The 26,308-nt window shown below is 42.6% G+C and overlaps 4 protein-coding genes and 2 non-coding genes across 6 annotated transcripts; 2 read left to right on the top strand and 4 right to left on the bottom strand.

Moving 5' to 3' along the window:
• Positions 1 to 1,888: 1,888 nt before the first annotated feature.
• On the bottom strand, positions 1,889 to 1,960 carry TRNAQ-CUG (transfer RNA glutamine (anticodon CUG)). The gene has a single exon. It is a non-coding gene; the product is annotated as a tRNA-Gln (tRNA).
• A 3,247-nt stretch (positions 1,961 to 5,207) lies between these two features.
• On the bottom strand, positions 5,208 to 5,279 carry TRNAQ-UUG (transfer RNA glutamine (anticodon UUG)). Its single transcript has one exon. It is a non-coding gene; the product is annotated as a tRNA-Gln (tRNA).
• A 7,046-nt stretch (positions 5,280 to 12,325) lies between these two features.
• LOC131414013 (uncharacterized) lies at positions 12,326 to 24,168 on the top strand. The gene is made up of 4 exons (XM_058555049.1): positions 12,326 to 12,623; positions 14,016 to 14,062; positions 15,796 to 16,129; positions 23,791 to 24,168. The coding sequence occupies exons 1-4, from the start codon at positions 12,341 to 12,343 to the stop codon at positions 24,114 to 24,116; spliced, it is 990 nt and encodes a 329-aa protein (XP_058411032.1). The 5' UTR covers positions 12,326 to 12,340; the 3' UTR covers positions 24,117 to 24,168.
• LOC131414007 (histone H2B type 1-C/E/F/G/I) lies at positions 13,011 to 13,451 on the bottom strand. Its single transcript, XM_058555045.1, has one exon. The coding sequence runs from the start codon at positions 13,434 to 13,436 to the stop codon at positions 13,056 to 13,058; it is 381 nt and encodes a 126-aa protein (XP_058411028.1). The 5' UTR covers positions 13,437 to 13,451; the 3' UTR covers positions 13,011 to 13,055.
• Positions 18,950 to 19,380, bottom strand: LOC131414002 (histone H2A type 1-H). Its single transcript, XM_058555039.1, has one exon. It carries the CDS (start codon positions 19,378 to 19,380, stop codon positions 18,994 to 18,996), a length of 387 nt encoding a protein of 128 aa, XP_058411022.1. The 3' UTR covers positions 18,950 to 18,993.
• On the top strand, positions 19,666 to 20,126 carry LOC131414009 (histone H2B type 1-C/E/F/G/I). The gene has a single exon (XM_058555047.1). It carries the CDS (start codon positions 19,681 to 19,683, stop codon positions 20,059 to 20,061), a length of 381 nt encoding a protein of 126 aa, XP_058411030.1. The 5' UTR covers positions 19,666 to 19,680; the 3' UTR covers positions 20,062 to 20,126.
• Positions 24,169 to 26,308: the final 2,140 nt, after the last annotated feature.

Here is a 26,308-nt window from a genome sequence, read left to right as displayed (position 1 = left end):
GTCTATATAGAAGTCAAAATATAATGATGTACACCTGAAATTTATATAATGTTATAAATCAATATTACCTCAATAAAATAAATAAAATAAAATGAACTTCTTCATAAATTTAAATCATTCCAAAGAAGGTTATTACCAGTAAATCGTAAAATTTGAACATTAAAAGAGTTTAATCGCTCATTGAATTTTGTCCGTTGGAACCTAAAAACTAACAATTTGATGTGCACTAGCATCCTTTAAAAATATACTTGACATTTAACAGTTGAAAAATGTTTATGAATTCTTTTTGTCTTTCAAAGGCATTTCTATTCTATATCTGCCATGGAATTTTATCCCAATATATTACATTTTTACACTTAAAGGCTGTGACTGATTACACTATCATACTACTCTGAAACAAAAATATATAAAAATTGAAATATGATTTTTGGTTATTTCCAGTGTTTGTAAGTCTCTATTATAAGTGTTTTTTTTTTTCTGGTTTGAGTTGTTTTTAAATTTAATAGTAGCATGCAATCAATAAAAAGCAAATATATAATTTTTGATAAGTACTTATACAGTATATGAAAAATAAAATTGTACTGAAACTTAATGAAAGGGACCAGACTTTTTTCCCCCAGTTAACTCATATGTCTGCAGATAAAAATTTCTAGGGGCTGCTGTTTAAACAGCAGTTAACGAATGTTAACTAAACTTGTTGTGGTGATCATTTTGCCATATGTACAAATATCATATCATTATGTTGTACACCTGAAACTAATGTAATGTTATATGTGGATTATATCTCATTACAAAAAAAAAATCCTTAAAAAAAAGGCTGTTAAATACCAAAAGCCTACAAATTCCAGAAAAGTGACATAATGTTTTACTAATTAACTACCTGACACATCTCTATAACATTTTTTTCCTATATTGTTTTGGCTTTGTAATCTTTGATCATCTCTCCATATGACAAAATTTTGTCATATTTTCTACACAGAGTAGTAAGATAATTCAATCTTTCCTCTAGCAGGGTTGATTGAAATCTATTTTCTACAATTGGTTGCTTAGAAAAGAGTCTCTCTGGTTTCCAAGTCATTATTAGTAAAGTCATGTACATTTTTAAGATTGTCCTGAATTTTAAAAGTCCTCTATTTTTGTTCTTTTAATTTATGAACTGCTGCAGATGCCTTGTTTTTGTAGTACTGCTTCAGATTTGCCTGAAAACTCTGAAATTCTGATAAATGTGGTTGCATGTGATTCCCATGAGTGTAGGAAAGAAAAAAATACATACAGTGTATTAAAATCGTCTATGCTGCATTTTCAAGTGTATTCCTGATGGGAAAGAACTTGCATTTGGACTAGAAACTGAATCTTCCATTTACCGATGATTGGAAGAATGTTCCACAGACTATCTTCTGGCTTCAAACATTTCAAACCTTGTTTCTCCTCCACTCTCCTCATACTTCCAGTGCCAGATGACGCAGAACATGTCCATGTCAAGGATGGCCTCTGTCCCTCCCCTGCATCTTCCCGTCACAACTCCCAGTGAGTCGGTACAGTGGGCTGTAGGAGCATTCTTAGCAATAGCTTAAGTACATGGAAGAGACCACAGCACGCATAAAGATATCCCACTAAACCCAAACTAGATGTGTGTGTCTTCAGCTCAACTTCCTCAAAATGCCCATGGACACACACATACCACTGACAAATGGGGAAGAATGATGGAAGGGGATTTGCGGTAGAAGAAACAGGGTCTTCACTGATTGTGGTTAAAATATCTCTTGCAAATTTTATTAAAACAATTTTTTTTCTGGGAGCTGGGATATGAAAGATTGGGTAGAAATGGCAAAATAACCAGTAGTTTGCAGAGAGTAGATATGAGAATACAATTAAATGGATTAGTTTAAGGTCCCACCGAGATTTGAACTCGGATCGCTGGATTCAGAGTCCAGAGTGCTGACCATTACACCATGGGGCCCGCCGGTTATCACGGCTTCATAAATTCTTTGATGACATAGTTCTTCTAAATCCCCTGATCTGGTTGTCTAAAATGTATAAGCACATTCTGCTTTTCCTCCTCTAGGATTAAGTCATGGACGCTTGCCTGTCACTTGCCTGCACCCAATCATCCTTTACCCAGAGTCTTAATGAGAAACATTGACTTTCACGTGTCAGGAATCCTCCCCTCCACCCCAGCATTTCCTCCCGAGTGGTTCCGGAACTTGTGCTCCGCAGCCTCTCTCTCTTCCTTTCTACACTGGAAAACAAATAAGGTCGTTAAGACTGAGCCCTTACCCAGGGCTAGGTTGTGACAAGTGTCTGTATTGTTACCTCACCTAAGGCTCACAATCACCCTGTGAGATGGGGACCTTTGTCGCTATTTTACAGGTGAGGACCTGAGGCAGAGGCCTGAGCTCCTTCACTCTGCTTTATCAGATCCTATCGCTTTCACGGAAAATCCTCTTTCACTAGGGTGGTATATGCTGCTTTTGCGGACGCATGATGGAAAGATTTTACCAAACTCACAGGGCAGACATTGGTGTTAAGGGAAAACTGAAATAAACGTACTTGGACGCCGAGACTGGAGGAGGACCCAGCAGCCCTGGGAGCGCAACTCCGACTTGGGGGCGGTGATGGGAAGAGGAGTGAGGAAAGGGCCCCTCGGGAGTTTTCTCAGGACGGAGCACAGCCCCGCGGTGCCCCTGCTCCCCTTTCACCAAAGGAAAATATGCGCAGAGGAGACTTCCAAATGGACGCCAAGAACATTCCCCTCCCCCGCCTGCCATATCCGTTTCCCGCAAACACACAGGGGCCTGCACTTTACGAAAACCCACAAAACAAGTCAGTTTCTGTGATGGATCTTGGTGAATGTTCTGAGTCGCTCCTAACTTGGTATCTTCATAAACTCCCCTGGTGGCTTTTTGCCGGCTCGGAGAGCGAAGATATTCAGCAGCACGAGTTTAGGAGTGAGGGCTTCGGCAATTTCTTTAGTGTATAGGGGAGTCCAGCTGTGCTCCAAGTAGTTTACTACGATTCGATGGCTGTCGGATGAGAGCCGGCCTAGTAGAAATTGAATTTCAAGGCTTGCAGTTTGGGGCTGCCTTCTAGGACTGCAGGTTTTAAGCCAAGAAACGCTGGAGGAGGCTTTGAGGACGGCGCGCCCTCTTGTGGACAGAGACCATAGGCACCACACCCACCCATCCACGCATAAAACACCCCAAACACACAGACACACACACCCATACAACACCTCAAACAAAAACGAACAAAAAACAACAACGAAAAACTCCACAACCCTGTAACTCTTCCTGTAAACACCAGGCTTCTTGTAGGATTCCCTTGCAGTGGGATTTTTGCAAGGTGGCTCTTACTGGACAAAGTCTTCCAATTGGTTCTGGAGGAGAGCAGACTATGTCACCCCAAAGTGTGCACTCTGGCATATTGATTATTTTGAATTAAGTTTACTTAAAGAATCAGCCAGTGCAAGAAGGACACTTTGACTCTCCTTTAACCCCCTGAACGCAGGATGCAACTCTGCCATATGAAACGTACCCTCCCTGTACCAGGAGGTAGAGAGACATGCTTATCACCAGAGACAGGGAATTTAGGGCCCAGAAGGCTGTATAAACAAATTTTGTTACTTCTTCACTAATTTGCTACCCCAACTGCAAACTTCTTTGTCTTGTCAATTCTTCACAAATTTATTGTTTCTTCCTCTAAAAGGTATAAAAGCTGCCTGCCCCTCCCCCGCTCCCAGCCCTCCCTACCTTTAGTTATTGAGTGGCCTCATTAAGACAGTCATGGTTGACGTTCATCTCCAGGGAGACTTCTGCTCCAGTCTTGGGCAAAGACTTGTTCTTAGACTGTGCGTAGACTTGAGATCATGGAAAGAAAAGGGGTGAGAAGAAATCCGGGAAGAAACAGAGCAGAATGTTTTGGAACCAAACATGGACATGAGCTATCCCGGGTTCTGGGGTGATCAGACCAGATTAGCAGCAAGTTCATGCATTCAGCAAGTATGTTTTAACCCCTATCAGGAACCAGGCACTGTGGGACTGAGAACTGAAAGGTGAACAAGGAAGGCCACAGTACTTGTCCCTCTGCTGGGAGAACTTGCTGTCCAGAGCAGGAGGGAGGGCTTATTAAACAAGCTATTAAAATATGAGATTATATGAGAAGGGGATTTTAGGATGCTGAAAAAACACAGATGGGGCACTTAAGCCCAGATAAAGGGAGTCAATGAAGGCCTCAGTAAGAAGGGCTGAGAGATCTAAGTTAGCATTTGAGGAATGAGTAGAGAGTTAGACCTTGTAACATGAGGGCAGAGGGGGGGAGGGCAAAAATATTTTGCAGGTAGAAAATGTGGAGAGGAGAAAAATGGAAGAAAAGAAATAATTTGACCGTGGCTGGCGACTAGAAGCTAATTTTGGAGTATGTGTGTGGCAGGAAGGGTGACAAATGGGGCTGGAGATGTGGGCAGGTTAGGGCAGTGATCATTAAAATGTAGAAAGCTGCCCCAAGCAAAGTGGAAAGGACTTGTCCTGTATTAGAATTGTCTAAGGTGACAGCAGAGGCTGCTCACTCATGGGCTGCTACCTACAGTGGGAAGAACAGTACCACACAGATCAACTTAATCTCAACTTAAAGTGCGCAGGTATTACTAAAAGTAAGTCTACTAAAGAATCTAAGAAGTTTGCAGCTACGTGGAAAGAAGCGGCTTAAAAGTGGTTAAGGCCACAGACTGCTAATCCATTTGCTCTGCTTGTGTGGGCTTGACTGCCATCCTCCCAGAGCGTGCAGTGGAGAGTAAAGCCGCCAGGGAGAGCAGAAGCACTCCGCCTTTATCGCTTTGAAATCAGATATTTATCACTTCTCAGTTCAGACTCCCTTTTCCAGTCGTAGAGTAACGTGGCCATTCTTTTAAAAACAAGAAATCCTTTTTTTATGAACACACAAATTCCTTTCTAGGAATCAAGCCAAGCGGAGACACCGGAGAGACGAGCCCTTTCTCGCCCGGATCTGGGCACAGGTCATAGCATTGGCGGCTGCTTCCGCCGTGCTGGTTTCTGCACATGGCCTCGCTCCAGCAGACGGGCTCAGACTTCCGAAGGCTGACAGTGACACTTCTGCTTATTACGGCTTAAGTATGGTGGGCTGGATTACAGGGAGAACGCTGATTTTAAGGGACGAGATCACGTGGAGAATAGTGAAGAAAAAACGAGGGAAGGTCCCACCGAGATTTGAACTCGGATCGCTGGATTCAAAGTCCAGAGTGCTAACCATTACACCATGGGGCCAGCAAGTAAAACGGCTTAATAGGTATCTCTTGGGGCAAATATTCATGACTGAGGCACTAGAACCTACATTTTGAACAACGGTTTCAACAAAACTATACTGCCCCCTAGAGGGGTATTTTGAAAATTCGTGAGTATTTGGTCTCAATAGCTGGAGGCACAACTGGCTTTTACAGGTCAGGCCCAGCAATCCTGGAAGTCCTGCGATGCTCAGGACAGTCCTACACAAAGAATTATCCTTAAGACTGCACAATTTTTGTAAAACGACCTTGTATGTTACGTCTGGATTTTCAGGGGCCTTTTCTAACAGTGAAATCCCTGCTCCCACCTTTGTACCCTCTCACTGAATCATCTTATATACAACTGGCAATGCTGTGTATGATCTTGTTAGGATTTTGACTTTCATTTTGAGATGGGAATTCACAGCTTCCGTCCGGGTGTCCTAAGAGACATGCCTTTGGAATCCTGAGCTATCCTAAGAGAAGTCTGGCCTCTCCGAGGCCACCATACTGTTAGGAAGCCCAGACCACATATACATGCTTTGGCTGACAGTCCCAGCAGACAGCCAGTATCAGTTGCTAGACAAATGAGTGAAGATGCCTACAGATGCTTCCAGCCCTCAGCAGCTATCCCAAGAATCACCACAAGCCAGTGAGCTTCCACCTGAGGCCCCAAACATCTTGGCGCAGAGAAAGCCATCCCCACTATGCTCTGTCCTCATTCCTGACCACAGAATAATCCATGAATATAATAAAATGTTTATTATATTATAATAAAAATGTTTGTTTTACACCACCAAGCTTACTATGCAGTAATAGTAACCAGAATAACTCCAGAAACAGGGATTTTCCTTGTCTACTCCCTCAGTATTACCCAATAGGACTGTCCCCAATTTTTTGCCACCATAAGTAATTCTTTAGTGAACATCAGTGTTCATGTCTCCCTGTGGCCTCTTTAAGAATTTATGTATTTTCGAAAATCATGATTGGTTATAAAATTGTTGGCCCTGAGAGTAGAATGAAATGTGAAAAGTAAAAAACATTAAGTGCATGATTAGGGATAAGAAAACTTCCCAAAAGACACCCTCTAAGCGCTATGTATTATAAAAAGACATTTGTCAGGATGCCTTTCATTCACCGTACATTCGAGCTTCTGCTCTTGGTGCTGGGGGTACGGCTGAGAACAAGACTCCTTCATTAGAATTCACCTCTTTAGGGACGGTTCTACAATATTGTTTGGTCTCCTAGATCTAGCAGAGGTGGGGCCATTTTCTCTTATTTTACAGTGCATTTTTTCAGCAGCTATTTAAAGAACCGCAGGTTTTTGAGGCTCTATGCAGAAATTAAGTTGGACTAAGAAAAAGAGGCAGATACTTGAAGCTCAAAACTTCTCACCCCAGGGCTCCCTGTGCTCCAAACCCACTAGCCTCTCTTGCTGCTCCCAGAATACGCTACACAGAGACCTGACTTGGGTGGTTTCTTCCACCTGGAATGGCTTCCCCCAGATAGTGACTCTCACCACTTTATGCCAATGAGGTCTCAGTGGGGCCTTGTCTGCATACTCTGCTTAAAGTCACAATCCCCAACTCCCTACCCCTTCCCTGCTTTATTTTTATCCAAATCACTTATCAAGTTGCTCACATATTAAGAATTTTGTTAATTTACTTTTTGTCTGGCTCAATCCTCCCCTGAACGTGCCACAAGAACAGGAATTTCACATGTTTCTTTTTTTACTGTGTATCCTCAATTCTAGAATAGTGCCTGTCATATAATAGGTGCTCATGTTTTATGATTAAATAAATTAATTTTTTTTACACTGGCTGATTGGGTCACATAGAGGTAAAATTACTGGCTCTACAATGATTTGCCTGACTTATAACTAGAGATTGCAATAATTTCTATATTATTCTTCTTCCCTTAATGCATGATGCTGAATTATTTCCCTGTTACATATATTTTTACTCGATTCAAACAACTTCCTGGTGAAATTGGGCTAGTTTTCAACCCCTATTTTGCAGATAGCTATAATGAACATCACTGACTTGTCTGTGATTGCACAGTGACCATAATGGCATTTGCCTCTTTGTGGTGGTGAAGTCACACCTCTGTGATCTCAGATCCTCAGTTGTTTTTTTTGTCAAGGAACCAGGGTCCCAATATCTAAATGTTCCAACTCCTATCTTCGCTGCATGGAGGACAGAAAGATCTGTGGGTCAAAGTGGGAGGTTGGACTCTTTTGCTTGGTTAACCATGCGGGTCTTCTTGCGCCTTTTTCTTTCTTCCTACAGCACAGCTTTTATAAGTGACAAAGTCTTGTTTGAAAATTCCGAGTCTGTAGTCTTTTTTGTCCACACAGATACTGAGATTCCAAATCAACACACTTGAGAGCCTGAACTGTGCTAACCTCTCCAATATGTGAGTGCATCTTTTGGAGCTGTCATCCAGGAATTCAGTTTTACAAGCCTTAACTGAAGTTCTTTCCCAGAATTTGAAGAGACAGTCAGAAATAAAATATGGTTATAATATGAATAGGAATAAAACGGATGAGATTCTTACAAAGTACTTCCAAGCCTCTACTATTTCTCAGATATTGAGAAATAATGCAGTCAAATGTAAAATGATATAAAGTGAAATTCCAACAATCTAATGACACATGTGCATAGGAGTTTTGATGTAATGCTTAGAATCTGAACAAAAGGAAAACTGAAATGTGAGGACTGTTGACAAGCTATACCTCAAACCAACCGAGGAAAGACAACTGGGTCAAGCTGGATTGGGAGTGTGACTGTTTAAGATACAATTATACCAAGAGGAAAGAGAGACAAGTTATAATGCTAAAGATTTATGGAAATGTTCCTTAGGAATCTGGCTACTTCGTTTACTTTGACTCTTTGCTCACAGAAGCAATTTCTGATCAATAGCTTGCGGTGAGTTCTTAGGCCAGACATATTTCCCACTACAATTTATACAGTGAATTCTAGTTTGGTGACTATCTCTTGTGAGTTTTGTTATCGTGAATATATTCCTGAGATGCAAGCATCCTAATAAAGTCCTCACTTGAAGCACTCCATTGCCACATCCAGTTTATTACAGCAGAGGCTCATGAAACACCACAGAGGAAGACAGGCAAGCGGAGAATGTCAGGTTTGCAGGACCCTGCTTAAGGTTTTCCAGCCTTAAGCTCTATGCATTATTCAGGCCTTTGTTACAGCTCAGATCTTATAAACTTTCTGAGACAGATGGAAGAGTAGGTTCTTATAGGAGACTATGAGGGTATAGGGAACCAATTTAGAAAAAAAACTTGCATGAAAGAAGATGGGGAATGTACCTACAGTAAACATATGAAAATAACAAAAACCAAAGAATACCCTTATTATTGACAATCAGCCAATGTGTACATTAGAATGAAGGACCTCCTAGATGGTGGAAGATAAAGCCCTGTTGAAGGACACTACATGCCCCCTATTCTCTTGTTATGAAATAAAATCCTCTTCAGCCTCTTTTCTATTCCTCCATGTAAAATATGAACTCAGGCCTGCTCTTTCTTGTAATATTGACTAATAAAATTTCAGAACCTAGCCTTAGAAATCAAAGTCTATAATTAATAAGATGATTGTCAAAACTAAGGAGATAGTCCCTTTCCCCTGAAGCTACAGGTACAAATCTCTTTTATAAAAATATTCAAAAGAATGTGATCTAATGTGTCATTAGATTCTCTCTTGTCCAATATGGGGTTCTGTGCCAGTATTCAAAACGACTAACAAGTTGCTTGTTCTCAGTTAATAAAAATGCAGACTGTCATTTGATTTGTAAGGGGTCTCCTAGGACATCCAAACATTAGATATTGCCGCACATCCCTTAGATATATATCTATGCAGCATGCAATTCTATCCATTGGCTTATCTGATCACATGCTGTGAGGGTTGCAATGTTGTATTTGACATCTCTCTCTCTTTTTTTTTTTTTAATTTTATTTATTTTTCCCCCAAAGCCCCAGTAGGTAGTTGTATGTCATAGCTGCACAACCTTCTAGTTGCTGTATGTGGGACCCAGCCTCAGCATGGCGAGAGAAGCGGTGCGCTTCAGGGATCCGAACCCTGGCCGCCAGCAGCGGAGCTCGTGCACTTAACCGCTAAGCCACTGGGCCGGCCCTGACATCTCTCTTTTTAACTGGTGAAAAAAAGACTATGTACTATTTCCAAAAGGGACCAATGGTACTTTCATTTTCTCCTTCATGCTCAGAGGAACAAAGAAAATCCTGACTACTAGATTAATTTAACAAATAATTTGAGAGTCTGCTCCATTTAAATAACCATACAATGTTAAATTGGCATCTAGAATTGTGCATATTTCAGAATCTTACTTGATAAGCTCTTCACAGTTCATACCTAGTTGTTTTATCCTGAAGTTCTGTCATCATTTTGAGAAGCCTGCCCATAGTATAGAAGGAAGCCCTTGGTGTAACATTCAGTCAGACTACTTGCTCAGCCCTTTGGGCTGCTCCCTTCTGCCCACCTCTGTAGACTTTAGCCCCACCAACCATTTCTGATTCCTTGAATGTGATCCCGATTTTCTTACTTCATCTGCCTAGAATGCTGTTTTGTACTCTCTCTACCCCCACTGGTAATATTATTTATTCTGTGCTCCGTGGGCTTTCCATACACATCTCTACCAAAGCATTTATTATCTTTTGTGTTTTATTTATTTACTTATTTATGTATGGACAATGCACACATACGATTCAAAACTAAAGAGCATAAAAGGGTTACAATTGAAAAGATCCTCCATCCATCCCTCCCCCTAAGCCATCTAGCTTTCTTTCCTCAGTGCTAACCAATGTTAGCAGTTTATCTAGTATCCTTCTAGAGATATTTTACATTTATACAAACATACTAATACAAAATTCGACTGCATACTATCCTGTACCTTGCTTTTTGCACTTGACAGTAAATCTTGGACATCATCAGATTATCAATACCTGGAGAGGTCGTATAGTACACAGTGGTTACAAATATGGATTGGGAGGCTAGACTGTTTTGAATTATGTTTTTACTACTTATTAGCTGTGCAACCTCAGGCAATTTTCTCAACCTCTCTGAACCTCCATTTTATAATCTGTAAAGCAGGTATAATGCTGGTAATTTAACTCAAAATGTTGTTATGAAAATTAAATGATTTAATGCATGTAAGGAACTTTTTAGGATACTTTCTGGAACATAGCAAGCAATAAATACTAGCTGCTATTATTATGAGAAACAGCTGTCTCATTTGCTTTTAGCATCAAATAGAATGATGTACTGTGATTTACTGCTTTATTTTTGATCATTCACATTGCTTCCAGTCTTTTGTGCTACAAACTGGGCTGCTGAAAAACCCTGCACATATGTCATTTTGCACATTTTCAAGAATGGTAAATTCCTAGAAGTGGGGTTGCTGAGTGTAAAAATATATACATTATTAATTTTGATAGATATTTCCAAATTTTCCTCCATGAAATTTCTGCCAATTTTCAGGGCCACCAGTAGTGACTGAGAAAGTCAGGAAGTCTTATTCACGGTTTTCCATTCCTATCCCAGCATACAATGACCGACCTATAGTGAACAGTAGATGCAGAAAAAAAATGTTCGTTAATTGGCTGGAAAAATGATTTAGCAAATACAGTTGGGTTTAGGCGGCAGCAAGAAAAACATTTTAAAATCCACTTTGGTATTTTGTTTGCTGGTAAAGTCATTGAATATTATTACAAGGCAAGGTAGAAATAGTTAAGTTTTACTGATTTTGAGCTGGTCTGTTATAACAGATATTTCTTTTAGAATCTTGAAAGGGAGATAGAAAAGCACTACTGAAGTGTTGTTACTACTGTAATGCACAAAGGCGGCAGGAGAGCGTTGATAGAAATTTGGCCAGAACTCTATTGATTTACTGGCTTTCTTGTAGACAAGTGCTTTGTTATTGTCATGGTGTGCCTTCACATTTATTATCTCATGTGATTCTGATACATATGCAAAGACACAAGAGCAAAGAGGACAAGAGAACACGGAGTGGCTAAATGCTGCTAAGCTTTAAATTTATCATTGCAATCTTCAAGTTATCCCCCTTTACAGACAAAAGATATGGAGTCGTATACCTTATGTAACTTGCTGCAAGACAGAGCCAAGTGGCCTAGCTGGGCTGAGGATCTAGCACAGCACTCGAAATGTGGTCAATGCCCAATACATTTGAATAAATGAAAAGTTACCGTGTGAGAGTGACCGATAAAGCAAAGGCCTATTTCAGTGCTTCATTTGCACTTTCTGTTTCCACAGAGGTGGATTAGGACCTAAGACAGGCAGTAGATTCTACTGCTAATAATACAGACTCAATTTTGGCTGCTTCAATTCCGTTCACCCTATTTTTTTGTGCCGTGACCTTGGGTACATTGCTTCTGTTTTGCCTTACTTGAGAAAGGAAGGTGATGACAGCACCTACTTCACAGAGCTATCCTAACAGGTTAACAGACATGGAGCACTGTAACATGCCATGTCGTGCACCGTGTGTTTGCTAATAGCATGTTCACTCTACAGATCAATAATCAAGAGTGGGTAAATTTATCTATGGTCACATAGCAAATAATGTAGCTGGGGTCAGAAGCCAGTACTTCCATTCCTAATCCAGCTTGGGCTGCGAGCTTCATTATAGCCTGTGTTTACATCTGCAGTTTGGCGGGTAGCAAGTGGAAACCCATATTCACTGACTAATCGCTTTTTCTTGCCTAAAATATTTACATCTCTGAGTCTACAGCATCCTTTCTCCCCTCCCAGGGCACCGCGCAGCCTGCCTCACCTTTATCCAAGACGGCCTCAGCGACTCGGGAGCAGCCTCGGCTGGTGCCCCCTGCTCCACCTTTGTTAGGAACACGGAAGGGGGTGGATCGAGAATTGCGAGGCTTTCCCGCCCGCGTTCTTCTAGTTTTCAATTTGGTCCGAAGGATGCAAATAAAAGGCTGACCTCTTTTTTTTTTTTTTCTCACGAGAGCGCCGTTTTTCGACTTTTGTTCTTAGAGTTCTGGTCTATACTCTCAACATCATGTCCGGCCGTGGCAAGGGTGGGAAGGGACTAGGTAAGGGTGGTGCCAAGCGCCACCGCAAGGTCCTGCGCGACAACATCCAGGGCATCACCAAGCCCGCCATCCGGCGCCTGGCCCGGCGCGGCGGCGTCAAGCGCATCTCCGGCCTCATCTACGAGGAGACCCGCGGGGTGCTCAAGGTCTTCCTGGAGAACGTGATCCGGGACGCCGTCACCTACACCGAGCACGCCAAGCGCAAGACGGTCACCGCCATGGACGTGGTCTACGCGCTCAAGCGCCAGGGCCGCACCCTCTACGGCTTCGGCGGCTGATTCCATTGTATCTTGTAAAAGGCTCTTTTCAGAGCCATCTACTCTTTCTTGTAAAGAGCTGAAAGGCTGTTCAGACTGCTGATTTGTTCCTTCCTTCCTGCACTTGTGTAGGTCATTGTGATCTGAGGCAAAGTGCTAAGAGAAAAGACATGGGTGTGCATAGTGAGTTTGAACTTCAACAGAGGAGAGCTTCAACAAATAATTCCTCTAAATTGAAGAAACTTTTTGATATCAGAGATGCTTGCAAAAGTGCAGCGGTAAATGTCCATTTTTCAGACACCACGCGCAGTCGCCCCAAAAGCACAATCCCTTTCGAACTGATAGGCAAAGTGCACCAGCTCTTTCTTGGGTAGTTAAGTGGCTCTGAAAAGAGCCTTTGGGTTGTGGGTAGCTGCGGGCCTGCTCACTTGGAGCTGGTGTACTTGGTGACAGCCTTGGTGCCCTCGGACACGGCGTGCTTGGCCAGCTCCCCGGGCAGCAGCAGGCGCACGGCCGTCTGGATCTCCCTGGACGTGATGGTCGAGCGCTTGTTGTAATGCGCCAGGCGCGACGCCTCGCCCGCGATGCGCTCGAAGATGTCGTTGACGAACGAGTTCATGATGCCCATGGCCTTGGACGAGATGCCGGTGTCGGGGTGGACCTGCTTCAGCACCTTGTACACGTACACGGAGTAGCTCTCCTTGCGGCTGCGCTTGCGCTTCTTGCCATCTTTCTTCTGGGCCTTGGTCACCGCCTTCTTAGAGCCCTTCTTCGGGGCGGGAGCGGACTTGGCTGGCTCAGGCATACTGAACGGTGGCGAAAGTGAAGCAAACAGCCCAACGGCCTCTCTTTAATTATAGTGGCTTATGCAAATTAGGTGGCGTCGAGGTCTCTGGTGATTGGCGGGTATCCTTGGTTACGTCACAATCCAGTTTCACCCAATCAAGATACGCATTCTGCATAGTCACGTTTCCATTGGTCTAAATGAAAATAAAATATTAGCCAATCGTACACCTTCCTTTTCGCGCCCAGCAGGGCCTATAAACAATGTGTTTCGGTACTTTCGCTTTAGTCAGTCTTGACAACAGCTGTTGCGCGCTTAACCATGTCTGGACGAGGCAAGCAGGGCGGCAAGGCTCGCGCCAAGGCCAAGACCCGCTCTTCGCGGGCCGGGCTGCAGTTCCCCGTGGGCCGAGTGCACCGCCTGCTCCGCAAGGGCAACTATGCCGAGCGGGTGGGAGCTGGCGCGCCGGTGTACCTGGCGGCGGTGCTGGAGTACCTGACGGCCGAGATCCTGGAGCTGGCGGGCAACGCGGCCCGCGACAACAAGAAGACGCGCATCATCCCGCGCCACCTGCAGCTGGCCATCCGCAACGACGAGGAGCTCAACAAGCTGCTGGGCAAAGTCACCATCGCGCAGGGCGGAGTCCTGCCCAACATCCAGGCTGTGCTGCTCCCCAAGAAGACCGAGAGTCATCACAAGGCCAAGGGCAAGTAGAAGTCGCTCGTTTCAGCAACTCAAGCCTCCCAATCAAACCAAAGGCTCTTTTCAGAGCCACCTACCACTTGCTTGGAAGAACTGAGCACTAGCTTTTAAAGGTTTCAACTCTGGGTACTTCTAAAACCCACTATAGATAACTACATCAGTTTCATAACTTGAGTTAGGTAACGTAGAGGCTGGCTGAGTCTCATATTCCCCCACCTCCTCCCTGTCTCTGGTAATGGGGCTATTTGCTTTTGCCGGGGCAAATGTGGCAGTTTTAAGACACTTGTTTTCTGTGTCTTAGCAATTAACATACCGTGGATCCAGGGGTATACCCAAACCCTTATGCTAGGCCAGAGACTCATTTTTGAGCCTTTAGGTTTCTGAGAAAGACCTAATCTCATATCAGTATATAAATTTGTTTCATATTCTTAATTAAGCTAAGGAAAATTTTAGTCAGCCTATTTTTTGGAAAAGTTAATTGAGGTGCCTGATAAGTGATGGTCGTTTGTGTCAGGATAAAAATGCTAAATTCTATTTTTAAAATGTATTTGTCTTTTTATTGTGATTTAAAGATCTTGTTGATGCACGGATGGACTTATATTCTCTTTTGTAACTGCTGGCTTTGGTCACTTCTAGGCCTTGGAGTGGCAGTCAGATGTATCAGTTAACACGCAAGGAAACTATCATATGGTTTTGCCAGTTGCTGATTAGAACTATTGGATGTGGATGGAAACTCAAGGAGTGATTTAGCTTGTCCTAACCACAGGTTACTGGTAGGGGGGAATTACATTCTTTAAGAGCAAAGGAATTACAAGTAACCCGGTTAGATTAGAGACATATACTGCTTCATGCCCCTGGTGAAGCCAGCACCCCTCCACCCCCCAAATTAATAAAACAAGAGCAAGTATATTTCTGTTAAAATTTTGAATTTCTAGGATAGTAGAAAAATTATGGTGCAATGGAATTGTTTTATATTATCTGAAAATGAAATTCGTCTGAGGATGCGTTTCTCTAGGAAGTTATTAGCCCTAGAATTTCTCACATGCAAATCATATTTTTCTTGCTGAAAAATAAAAAAAATTCTTAAGCTTTTAATTGTTCAAAGGATAGAAAATTGAGGGGAAAGGGTATAGAGTTGAGCTATCCAGTATGGTAGCCACTAGCCAATTGTGGCTAGTGATCACTGGACACGAGGCTAATCAGAATTAGAACAAGTGCTGTACATGTATAATACACACATGATTTTGAAGTTAGTGCAAAATAAAAAAAGAATGAAAATATCTAAGAATTTTATTGATTACATGTTGAAATGAATGTTTTGGATCTATTGGGTTAAGTAAAATACATATTATTAAAAGTAATTTCTCCTGGATTTATTTTGTTCGAATGTGGATCCTAGAAACATTATATTTCTTACGTAGCTCGCATTTAATTTCTACCGGAAATGGCTGGTATAGAGCGAATAACTTTACAGGAAAAATAGGAAAAAAAAAAATATTGAGACTATGGACAACTAAGAATATCAGAGGATTTGAGGCACAACAAATAAAAATTTCGAGTTCTTAACCAATCCGGTTACCAGTTGGGTGGGCCTAGTCTCCTCTTGTCCAATCAGCTTCTGACTCTCAGTATAAATAATGCGGCCAGCTTTCATTTCCTACACGAATCCAACGTTCAGACGATGGCTCGCACCAAGCAGACAGCTCGCAAGTCCACCGGCGGCAAGGCGCCCCGCAAGCAGCTGGCTACCAAGGCGGCTCGCAAGAGCGCCCCGGCCACCGGCGGCGTGAAGAAGCCCCACCGCTACCGGCCCGGCACGGTGGCGCTGCGCGAGATCCGCCGCTACCAGAAGTCCACCGAGCTGCTGATCCGCAAGCTGCCCTTCCAGCGCCTGGTGCGCGAGATCGCGCAGGACTTCAAGACCGACCTGCGCTTCCAGAGCTCAGCTGTGATGGCGCTGCAGGAGGCGTGCGAGGCCTACCTGGTGGGGCTCTTCGAGGACACCAACCTGTGCGCCATCCACGCCAAGCGCGTCACCATCATGCCCAAGGACATCCAGCTCGCGCGCCGCATCCGCGGCGAAAGGGCCTAAGACTCAAGGTCTCCCACTCATCCCCAAAGGCTCTTTTCAGAGCCACCCACATATACACTGAAAAGGACTGTTTCCCTGTGACCCTTAATGGTATTAGTTTTACCTTTGACAAGATAGGCTCCGTTTCCAGGCACTTTACAATCTTGCTTTCTAGAGACTGAAGATTGTTCTCCAGTGGAGACTATGGGGCAGAAGTTCCTTACAAGTGCTTTTTTTTTTTCTCTCAGCTGTCTTGACAGGTTAGTGCCCCAGTTTACACTACCTTCCAACTGTGGCTGTGGTGGTGTACATCAATGCTTTCCCCCTGGTAAAACAAAAAAATTTTTTTTTTAAGATTTTATTTTCTTTCCCCCCAAAGCCCCAGTAGATAGTTGTATGTCATAGCTGCACATCCTTCTAGTTGCTGTATGTGGGACGCGGCCTCAGCATGGCCGGAGAAGCGGTGCCTCGGTGCGCGCCCGGGATCCGAATCGGGGCGCCAGCAGCGGAGCGCGCACACTTAACCGCTAAGCAACGGGGGTGGCCCAAAACAAAAATATTTTTAATCTAAGCATTCAAGTAGAATTTACCTACAAATACATTTTTTTTTAAAGTTACATAACTAGTGCAACTGTCAAACTATTCGATCATAATCAGTCTCATTACATTCCGGTGAATGGGTTCACGGGAAGTAGAATCTACGATTTCCACATACGGAATTCAGGATAATGCTAATATGTTACCAGTTTAAAATGTTCTAATATGTTCTATTTGAATCAACACCTTAAGCAAAATAAAGCATTGAGTGTCGGCTCTCAGTAATCAGCCTTCCTCTGGAAAGGAAGATTCAATATTTGGAAGGAAGTAGTGTCCTCCCTGCCACCCCCTCCTTGGGGGCCCTGCTGATCCAATCTAAGGCCAATTTCTAAACAGATTGGTATTCTTGAGTGTGTATGCGGTGCCTTCTTTCCTTCCGGGTTGGGAAACTAAGGTATTAGTAAGTCAGGAAGGGTCCACAACAGAGATGGCCCTTTCTACACTTATCAATACTTTTGCTGGCTGGGTAGGGCACTCTCTCCTGGAGATATGCAGTCAATATACTTCTCCAAATTAATCTTTCAGCTCTGATTATGTGAATTACTCAAGGGCAGTGAGTAGTTCTAGTTATGTGCACATTCCTAAGTATGTGGATACGGATACTTCATGTCTCTCAAAACATTACATGGGCTAAACTGATGGTCTGGTAGCCTTCTACCTAGGCTCTTTCTGGGCTTTCAACATGCTCTCATCACCCCATACAAGGAATTGAATTTTACTATAGTAATGGCACACAAAAAAGAATGCTCAATGACACTGGACCATTTTGGCTCATGCTAGTGGGTAGATGATGATACCAAGTAATGAAAGAAGGATCATTGGGGATATAGTGATGATGATCACTCTGGGATATGATTTTGAGTTTCCTGGAGATATACAAGAATTTCAGAAAGTAGATGAATATGAATGTATGAACTCAGGAGACAAGTCTGGGATGGATGTAAAGATTTGGGAGTTATTAGCATATAAAAGGTATTTAAAATCAAGGGAGAGGCCTGCACATCCCTTCTGGCACTTTCCTATCTCTTGTAACCTCTTCCTTATTGCCAATATCCACCTTCTTGTCATTTGCCTGCACATGTCACAAGTGATGAGTCTGGTGATGCTCATTCTTTGCTGGAATCCCTACACTTTGCTCTAATTCCCCAATCTCTTTAATTCTCAGATGAGACGTTACCTCTCACAGATCTTACTTCTCTATGCTCCCCTAACATTCTGTGCTTACTTCCCTTGCTACATTGTGCTTTAGTTGTTTGCTTTTGTGTATTTCTCCTATTTGATTGAGTTTCTTTAGTATAGGCAGTGTCTTTTTAACATTGTATCCTTAATGCATGAACCCTAAGTGTGAAGTAAATATTTGTGGAAAGCTTAAGTACATTAGAATCTAAGAGGAAACAAAAGAAGTAGTTTTTGTGCCTGGTTTGGAGTGGCAAACTGGTAAGTAGCATAAATGTTTCAATCCTTCCCTAGGCCTAGAATAAAAGGAACTTGCTATGCCCATATAGAAATATGGACAGCATACCAGAATCTTTGATATCACGATTCTCAAAATAGCTTTTGGTATTTTCAGAAGAGGCATCCATATTTTTTCAAACTATAGGTATCATTAGTGCTTCTGGAATCAATTTAATAGCATCCAGTACCACTGTTGTTACAACCAAACTTGGACTACTAAACTTTAACATCTACTCATTTGGCAGTATGGTAATATACATAGGTAGGATATAAATATAAATTATATTCAAGGACTTTCAGTAAGCATATTGAAAACAAATCCTTCAAAGTTTTAAAAAAGATTTACTGTCTTCCTACTGACACCCCAATGGGTTTCTGTGCATCATTTATGGAAACCACCCCTGTGTACAAGAGATGCTTGTCACCTACAGCTAACTCCAGACATGAACCGAGGTAATTATCCTGAGTCAATTTATTGATCTTGCTGATGATTCAACTTAATGCATTTTAAGTCCTACTCGTAACACAAATGCCAACTTACTTTGTTGGCAAAATTCCTAACTACCAGTTCTGTAATGTGGACAAAGAGATTAAAGAAGCTAGGACCAACTGAAGCTTAACTAGTAAGTGTAAGTGTCACGTAGCAAGTTGTACTGAACAATTAACAACTGAAAACACAAGTGTCACCTTTTTTATGACCATGTAAGTGGCTCTGAAAAGAGCCTTTTGTGTAGTTGTTTCCAATCTTGCTCTTTACTTGGCCTTATGATGGCTCTCGGTCTTCTTGGGCAGCAGCACGGCCTGGATGTTGGGCAGGACGCCGCCCTGCGCGATGGTGACTTTGCCCAGCAGCTTGTTGAGCTCCTCGTCGTTGCGGATGGCCAGCTGCAGGTGGCGCGGGATGATGCGCGTCTTCTTGTTGTCGCGGGCCGCGTTGCCCGCCAGCTCCAGGATCTCGGCCGTCAGGTACTCCAGCACCGCCGCCAGGTACACCGGCGCGCCGGCCCCCACCCGCTCGGCATAGTTGCCCTTGCGGAGCAGGCGGTGCACGCGGCCCACGGGGAACTGCAGCCCGGCCCGCGAAGAGCGCGTCTTGGCCTTGGCGCGAGCCTTGCCACCCTGCTTGCCTCGTCCAGACATGGTTAAGCGCGAAACAGCTGTTGTCAAGACTGACTAAAGCGAAAGTACCGAAACACATTGTTTATAGGCACTGCTGGGCGCGAAAAGGAAGGTGTACGATTGGCTAATATTTTATTTTCATTTAGACCAATGGAAACGTGACTGTGCAGAATGCGTAGCTTGATTGGGTAAAACTGGATTGTGACGTAACAAAGGATACCCGCCAATCACCAGAGACCTCGACGCCACCTAATTTGCATAAGCCACTATAATTAAAGAGAGGCCGTTGGGCTGTTTGCTTCACTTTCGCCACCGTTCAGTATGCCTGAGCCAGCCAAGTCCGCTCCCGCCCCGAAGAAGGGCTCTAAGAAGGCGGTGACCAAGGCCCAGAAGAAAGATGGCAAGAAGCGCAAGCGCAGCCGCAAGGAGAGCTACTCCGTGTACGTGTACAAGGTGCTGAAGCAGGTCCACCCCGACACCGGCATCTCGTCCAAGGCCATGGGCATCATGAACTCATTCGTCAACGACATCTTCGAGCGCATCGCGGGCGAGGCGTCGCGCCTGGCGCATTACAACAAGCGCTCGACCATCACGTCCAGGGAGATCCAGACGGCCGTGCGCCTGCTGCTGCCCGGGGAGCTGGCCAAGCACGCCGTGTCCGAGGGCACCAAGGCCGTCACCAAGTACACCAGCTCCAAGTGAGCCATCAGCTGCAGAGCAACAGGTCCGTCTTTGTCCACGCCCCAAAGGCTCTTTTTAGAGCCATCCACGTTTTCCAAGGAAGAGCTTGTTCGCTATTGGCTCTATTGTCCTGTTTAAGGTATAAATGACTATTTTTATGCTTTCTGGAACGCGTGAGGAAAACTAGGTAAAATAAGTTTGGGACTTGCTTCGTGTATATTTTTGCACGTTTAAGTTGCAGTTGCCTTTTAATGTCAAAAACTTCGTGTCCTTAATGAAGAATTAATAATGCAAATAATACCTCGGCCCTTTGGGTTGTGGAAGTATTTGAAAATCCCGCCGTGTACTGCAAGTAGCCAGAACGTCACAGCAGTTCCTGGGGTTTTCTTTCAGTTTATCCCCGGATAGATAGATGCTAATTATTGCTCTTGGAATTGGAGTAAGGAATTAGCGCAGGATCCGGAAGTTAGGTCTCACTTGACAAGGCAGCAGAACTCTACAGTCAGTGTCTGAGTGCTTGCTCCTAAAGCTGCAGTAGGCCCACAACCTCCCGTAAACTTTTAAAACCTCTAACTTTACAGTTGGAAGATAAGGTGATCTTAAACAATAGTCCTGACCAGACTTAGTGACTTGTTATGAGGCAGCATAATTTAGATTGTGTTCTGCTTTCTCCTTTCTCACCTAGTTACCTCTCTGTACAGTTTGCCCCTGGTCCACCACCTCCTATCCTCCCCTGTAAAATTATAGGCATGGTTAAAGGGATTAAATGACTTAGTTTTGTGACAATAATGGTTTGAAAAGTAAACCTGAGTCCTTTCTCTTGTGTCAGGCTGAGTGAAGAGTTGGAAAGCTCAAAATTTCTTTTCCTTCTCCACCTCTTCAGTTCTCTTTGAAATAATATATCCAGTAAAGCAATGTGTCTTTCTGTGTTGGCAGAAAATCCTGGTATCTCAGATGGTAGGAGAAGCCAAAAGCCATGTCTGGTGTGGGGGGCTACGTTGGGCTACTGGTGGAGGAAATCCACTGCAGAACTGTTGTTATATCTTTGCTCAAGAGTAAGAAATTGGAGAGTGTAGATTGCAGGAAATAAAGTACAGTATGGTAAGTGTGCTTGTTCTTAAGGCAAGCTTCGAAATTTGCTTACTCAATCCGTCTACCATTTTTTACTCTTTCACATTTATTCAGCAAACTGCTCTTGAATGCCTAATATGTGCTAAGAAATATTCCTGAAATGGGAAAGTCCCAGCATCCTCAGGCAAAACAGTTAAGAAAATGACTCTAAAGAGAAACTGAGAAATAAGCAAAATGGAGCCTGCCTAATTTGATAAGATCCTGTAGTGGGGGAGGGGAAGGGTGCTCTAGGCTGAGGAGTCTGAACACAGAGTAGGCTGGTGGAATCATTTAGAGCTGCTAGAGGCTGGAATGGCTGGAGATAAATGTGGAAAGGTAAGCAGGAAGTGATAGCAAGGGGCTTTGTACACCTTGAAAAGTGATATAAAGTTTATCTACCAGGGGAAGGCAGAGTCTATGCAGATTTCAAAATCTTGTTAAAAGTATGATTCAGATTTATTATTCTGATGGCTCAGTTGAGAGTAAATTGGAAGGGAGTGAGATCCAAGTTGAAGAAGTTGTAAATAGCAGCCAGTGGTGAGGGTCTGAACTATGGCAGAGAGAGCAGTCAGAAAGAGGAGGAGGAGGGGATAAAAAGGAGATTTTTTAAGGAGATAAACAGATAAAGGAGGCAGAAAGGTTAGGGCTTGCTGCAGACTGACTTGCAGGGGGTGGTGAAGGAGAAGGACAAGCCCGGAATGATGTCCAGGTTTGCTTGCGCAATTTATGTTCTCAAGAAAGCGGTTTCGGAAGGTGGGCCAGGGAGGAAAAGAGACTTGCCATTGTTCATTCTGATGGGGTTCAGCATGCGCTACCCCAAAATATGGTGCCTTGGCATACTGAATATCTTATAAACTGAAGGTGTTAGAGAAAATGGCAGAAGCAGGAAGGTCACTCTGACTGCCCTCCACCTCTCACCCTTCTTCCCTGAAAGCAAGAGATAAATCTCCCATGTCAAATGTACCCTCCCTGTACCAGGACGAAGAGAGACACGGTCCTTATCACCAGAGACAGGGAATTTAGGGCCCAGAAGGCTGTATAAACAAACTTTGTTACTTCTTCACCATTTGCTACCCCTAGCCCAAACCTCTTTGTCTTGTCAATTCTTCATAAGTTTATTGTTTCTTTGTCTCAAAGGCGTAAAATCTTCCTGGTCTGGTCACTTCTTTGGTCTTTATTCTCTTGCAAAGGCTACCATGTACATATAAAAATTCAATGAAATTTGTATGCTTTTCTCCTGTTAATCTGTCTTTGTCAGGTTACCACTTAGGCCAAGCAATCTTTGTGCCCTCAATTTGCTTGGGTGTATTCTATTCCAGTTTGCCAAGTTTGTTAACAACCTCATTTAAATCCAAATGTCACAGCTGATTATTCTGAAGCAAGGATTAAATTCTTTGAAAAGAAAAAAAATCTAGTTTTCTGCTGTTAGTCTTAGGACTGGGAACTGTCTAAAAAAGACTAATTCCTAGTAAAGATGGTAAATAGACTTGAATTTCTTGTGGAATAATAAAAGAGCAATACTCAAATGAATTTTGGGTCTCCTGTTTTGGAAAAGGGTAGGTACACTAGGCAAAGGGCAGTGCTTAAGGGCAAAGACTCAGGGTGTTCTTTTTGGCTGGAGATTAAGAAACTTTTCCTGAGTCTTTCAGGAAGTCTTTCTAACCAAAGTAGTGACAAACTTCCCTCCCCCTTAGGCAGCTTCTTGATTTTATAACTTTCTTCTTTCATATCTTTTATCTATGCTTACTATAATTGATTTAAACTATATAAGAAATATCCTCTTTATTGATATAATGGTTATATTTGAAGGTTGGGAAATGGAGAACCTTGAAGGAGGATCTTAATGTGATTATATCCTACGTATATTTTAGCTATAGAATACTGTTTAGAAGTCATTTTAAAACATGCCATTTTAGGTAAAGATTTATACAAATATATTAGAAATTTAAACAAAATAAAAATTTTTATAAGTGCTTTATTTGAACGACATGCAAATAGAATAAATGTGAATTATGTAGGAAAGGAAAAGTAATTTTCCCTCTATGCTTCTAACTTCTTGGCTGAGACCCCTGTAATAAAAGACAGATTAACAAGAGAAAAACAAACAAGTTTTTTGACATGTATACATACAGACACCCAGGGAAAAACAAATAACTCAAAAGAGGCTGCTTAGAATTATGGTTTAAATACCTTTTTCACAGGGAAAGGGGAGAGAGGATGTAAGCCTCTTAGGAGAAAGTAAATTTTTTTTTTTTTATGTATAGGCCTCCTTTAAAATAGAAAAAAAATTAGAAAGCACGTTATTGTTAAATACTAGAAATTTTAAAATATATCATAGAAAATGCTTGTGTTGGAGTATTATGCAATCACTTTTTTCATTTTCTCTATGTAAATTTTCTAAGTTTTAAATTTTGCGTTCCCGTGAAAAAGCAATTTTTAAAGTCTTTAAGCATAATAACAAAATAGTTACTATGGTACAAAACAGTACAAGGGAACACAAAAAGCCTTTTTTGCTGCTGTTATATGCCCCTCCCCCACACGGGCGAGACTTCCCGCCTCTTTTCTTAGGTTCTCAGTTCGGTCCGCCAACGGATGTATAAAAGCCTGCGCCGGCTGGGGTGGCGACAATACGCTGTGGAGTTTTGTTTCTCACTATGTCTGGCCGTGGCAAAGGTGGGAAGGGTCTGGGCAAAGGCGGCGCCAAGCGCCACCGCAAGGTCCTGCGCGACAACATCCAGGGCATCACCAAGCCCGCCATCCGGCGCCTGGCCCGGCGTGGCGGCGTCAAGCGCATCTCCGGCCTCATCTACGAGGAGACCCGCGGGGTGCTCAAGGTCTTCCTGGAGAACGTGATCCGGGACGCCGTCACCTACACAGAGCACGCCAAGCGCAAGACGGTCACCGCCATGGACGTGGTCTACGCGCTCAAGCGCCAGGGCCGCACCCTCTACGGCTTCGGCGGCTAAGTGTTGGCGCTTTTGTCTCCGTTCCCTTAGCAAAACAAAAGGCCCTTATCAGGGCCCCCCACTCTTTCACCTGAGGAGCAGTAATGCTGGTTTGGCCTTTTTGTTTTTTGCACTTGATCTGGTTTCATACTCTTAATCATCTGGTTTTATTTTTTTTTATCTCTAAATCTGTTTAGGAGAACTCAATCCGTTCTTGGATTAGTGAGAGACGGAAAGTTTGCAGTGGTTTCAACATGGTTGTATTGAATTTAATTTGGCTTTTCTGTATTTTAGCTGGTAACCCTGCTGGAACGGAGTGTTTCCATTTTGATAGGCGTGGTGTGACAGGACTTGGAGAGAAACATCCAAATACATAGGGTTTGAGAATTTTGAGCAGAATGGCATTCTCTGGTTTTAGTGTATGTGTTAGGAATGGAAGGAATGAAGTACACCTGACACCTCAGCGCTAATTTGAGACGTGGCCCATTCAGTATACATGAGGCCTTAAAACTTGACCACAATTTGGTGACACCTACTGGCACCATACGTTCTCTCTTCAAGAAACAAAACTCACGGCTGTTCAATAGGCTAATTGGAGAGCTGCAATTGTGACCAGCCCTACTTACCTTTTCAGGTCTCTTTGATAGACCAAGTATGTCATTGGCCCCTTGCTCCAATCCCAGTTAGCACTCAATGGTATGGAAGGCTGGTAGAGTACTTATGTGCTAACTTAAGTAATATACCATAGAACAATTGGTGAGGGTGGGGTGCAATTAAAATGGATCTCAACTAAATTATGAGAGAAATGAGGTTGCATTACAAGGCAGCCTTCTAACCCAGCAGGGCTACTAAAAAGAGACCCTTGATATAGAGTGGAAAAGGAATCAAAAAAGGAAATAAATCTAGGCCTCAACTCAAAGGAGGTTTTAGCATCCTCCAGAGGAGGTCTTAGAAACTACAGAAAGAAACCCAAAGGTGAAAATTTGGGTGTTGGTGGAAACCTTGAGTGATGCAGATACACAGACTAAAGCAGCAATTATCCACATGTATATAAAAAGAGGAAACAATGACCAGATTTATATATGTTAAAGCTAAAGTTAAAAACTTTAAAAACTCTCTTGCCTCCCCAAGACTTACTTTGTAAAATGAAATGCTAAATAAGCATCTAGCCACTCTCCCAACTCAGGAATGTTTCCTCAAGGACCCTAGAGCCATGTCTTTGAAATATAGTCATTAAGGAAGATAACACTCTTGTCTCCCAGTTTCCTGGGTGGAGATGGGCCTATCAGCTATCACATGCCTCCAAGTTGCAAAACCTTCCTGTTTTGAATGGGTTGTATCCACTTGGCGCTGTAAAAGAGAGATTTCTTTCTGTCTTTGCAATGTCTTTAGCAGACTGCCTGTGATGCGTGTCACAATGTGGTTTAATGCTTACTCAATAATAAAACTTTTCTGTTTCTATTACCTTTGTGGAGAGGTTTTCTGGATTGGGAGATTTTGTTTTTAATTACATTTCCTCAACACCTTCTGAGGGTCTATTATCTATTTGTGGCTTTTCATTGATTTCTTGAATATTTTTGACATCTCTCAGTTCTTAAAAAAAAAAAAACAAAGCAGACAACAGGCAAAAAAAAAATCTGTAAGTATTTTCTGCATAATTTAAATGCTATTTTTATAGCTAATATTTTAGTATTTGTCTTTAGAAATCTATGACTTACATTCATAGCCTCATGTAATGAAACATTTGAAACTTTTAGATATTATCTTTTCTAAATCCAGGCACCAAATTTTGAATAATAAAACCATTAAGGTGTTACTGATACCTAAACTATTTTTGTAGTTTCCCAAGTGGCCACTAGGCCACACATAATATTTGTTCTCTAATTTTATAAGCAAAGACATACTCAATATTTGTAATTAGCCATATACAATTGTGAGAACTATTCTGTTATATATTGTACAATATGGAAAAAGAGGGCAAATCAAAAAAGGAAACTATACATCCCTAAGTTAATCAGATAAAATGTTAGTAATATAAATGTTTAACAATTATATTTTTTAAGTTGGATAGAACATACTTATATTCATATAAAAGACTGACGCAAAACTACCAACAGATTTTATTCCCGGGTATAAATGCCTTTCTCATTTGGTGGCAACAATAGTAAATACTTTATGAGATATATCAGAAGGCTTTTGGAGATTTATCAGTG

Source organism: Diceros bicornis, chromosome 14, assembly GCF_020826845.1.
Source record: "Diceros bicornis minor isolate mBicDic1 chromosome 14, mDicBic1.mat.cur, whole genome shotgun sequence".
Lineage (NCBI taxonomy): Eukaryota > Metazoa > Chordata > Mammalia > Perissodactyla > Rhinocerotidae > Diceros > Diceros bicornis.
The sequence above is the reverse complement of the archived record's forward strand: the minus strand, read 5'-3'. Positions and strand labels throughout refer to the sequence as shown.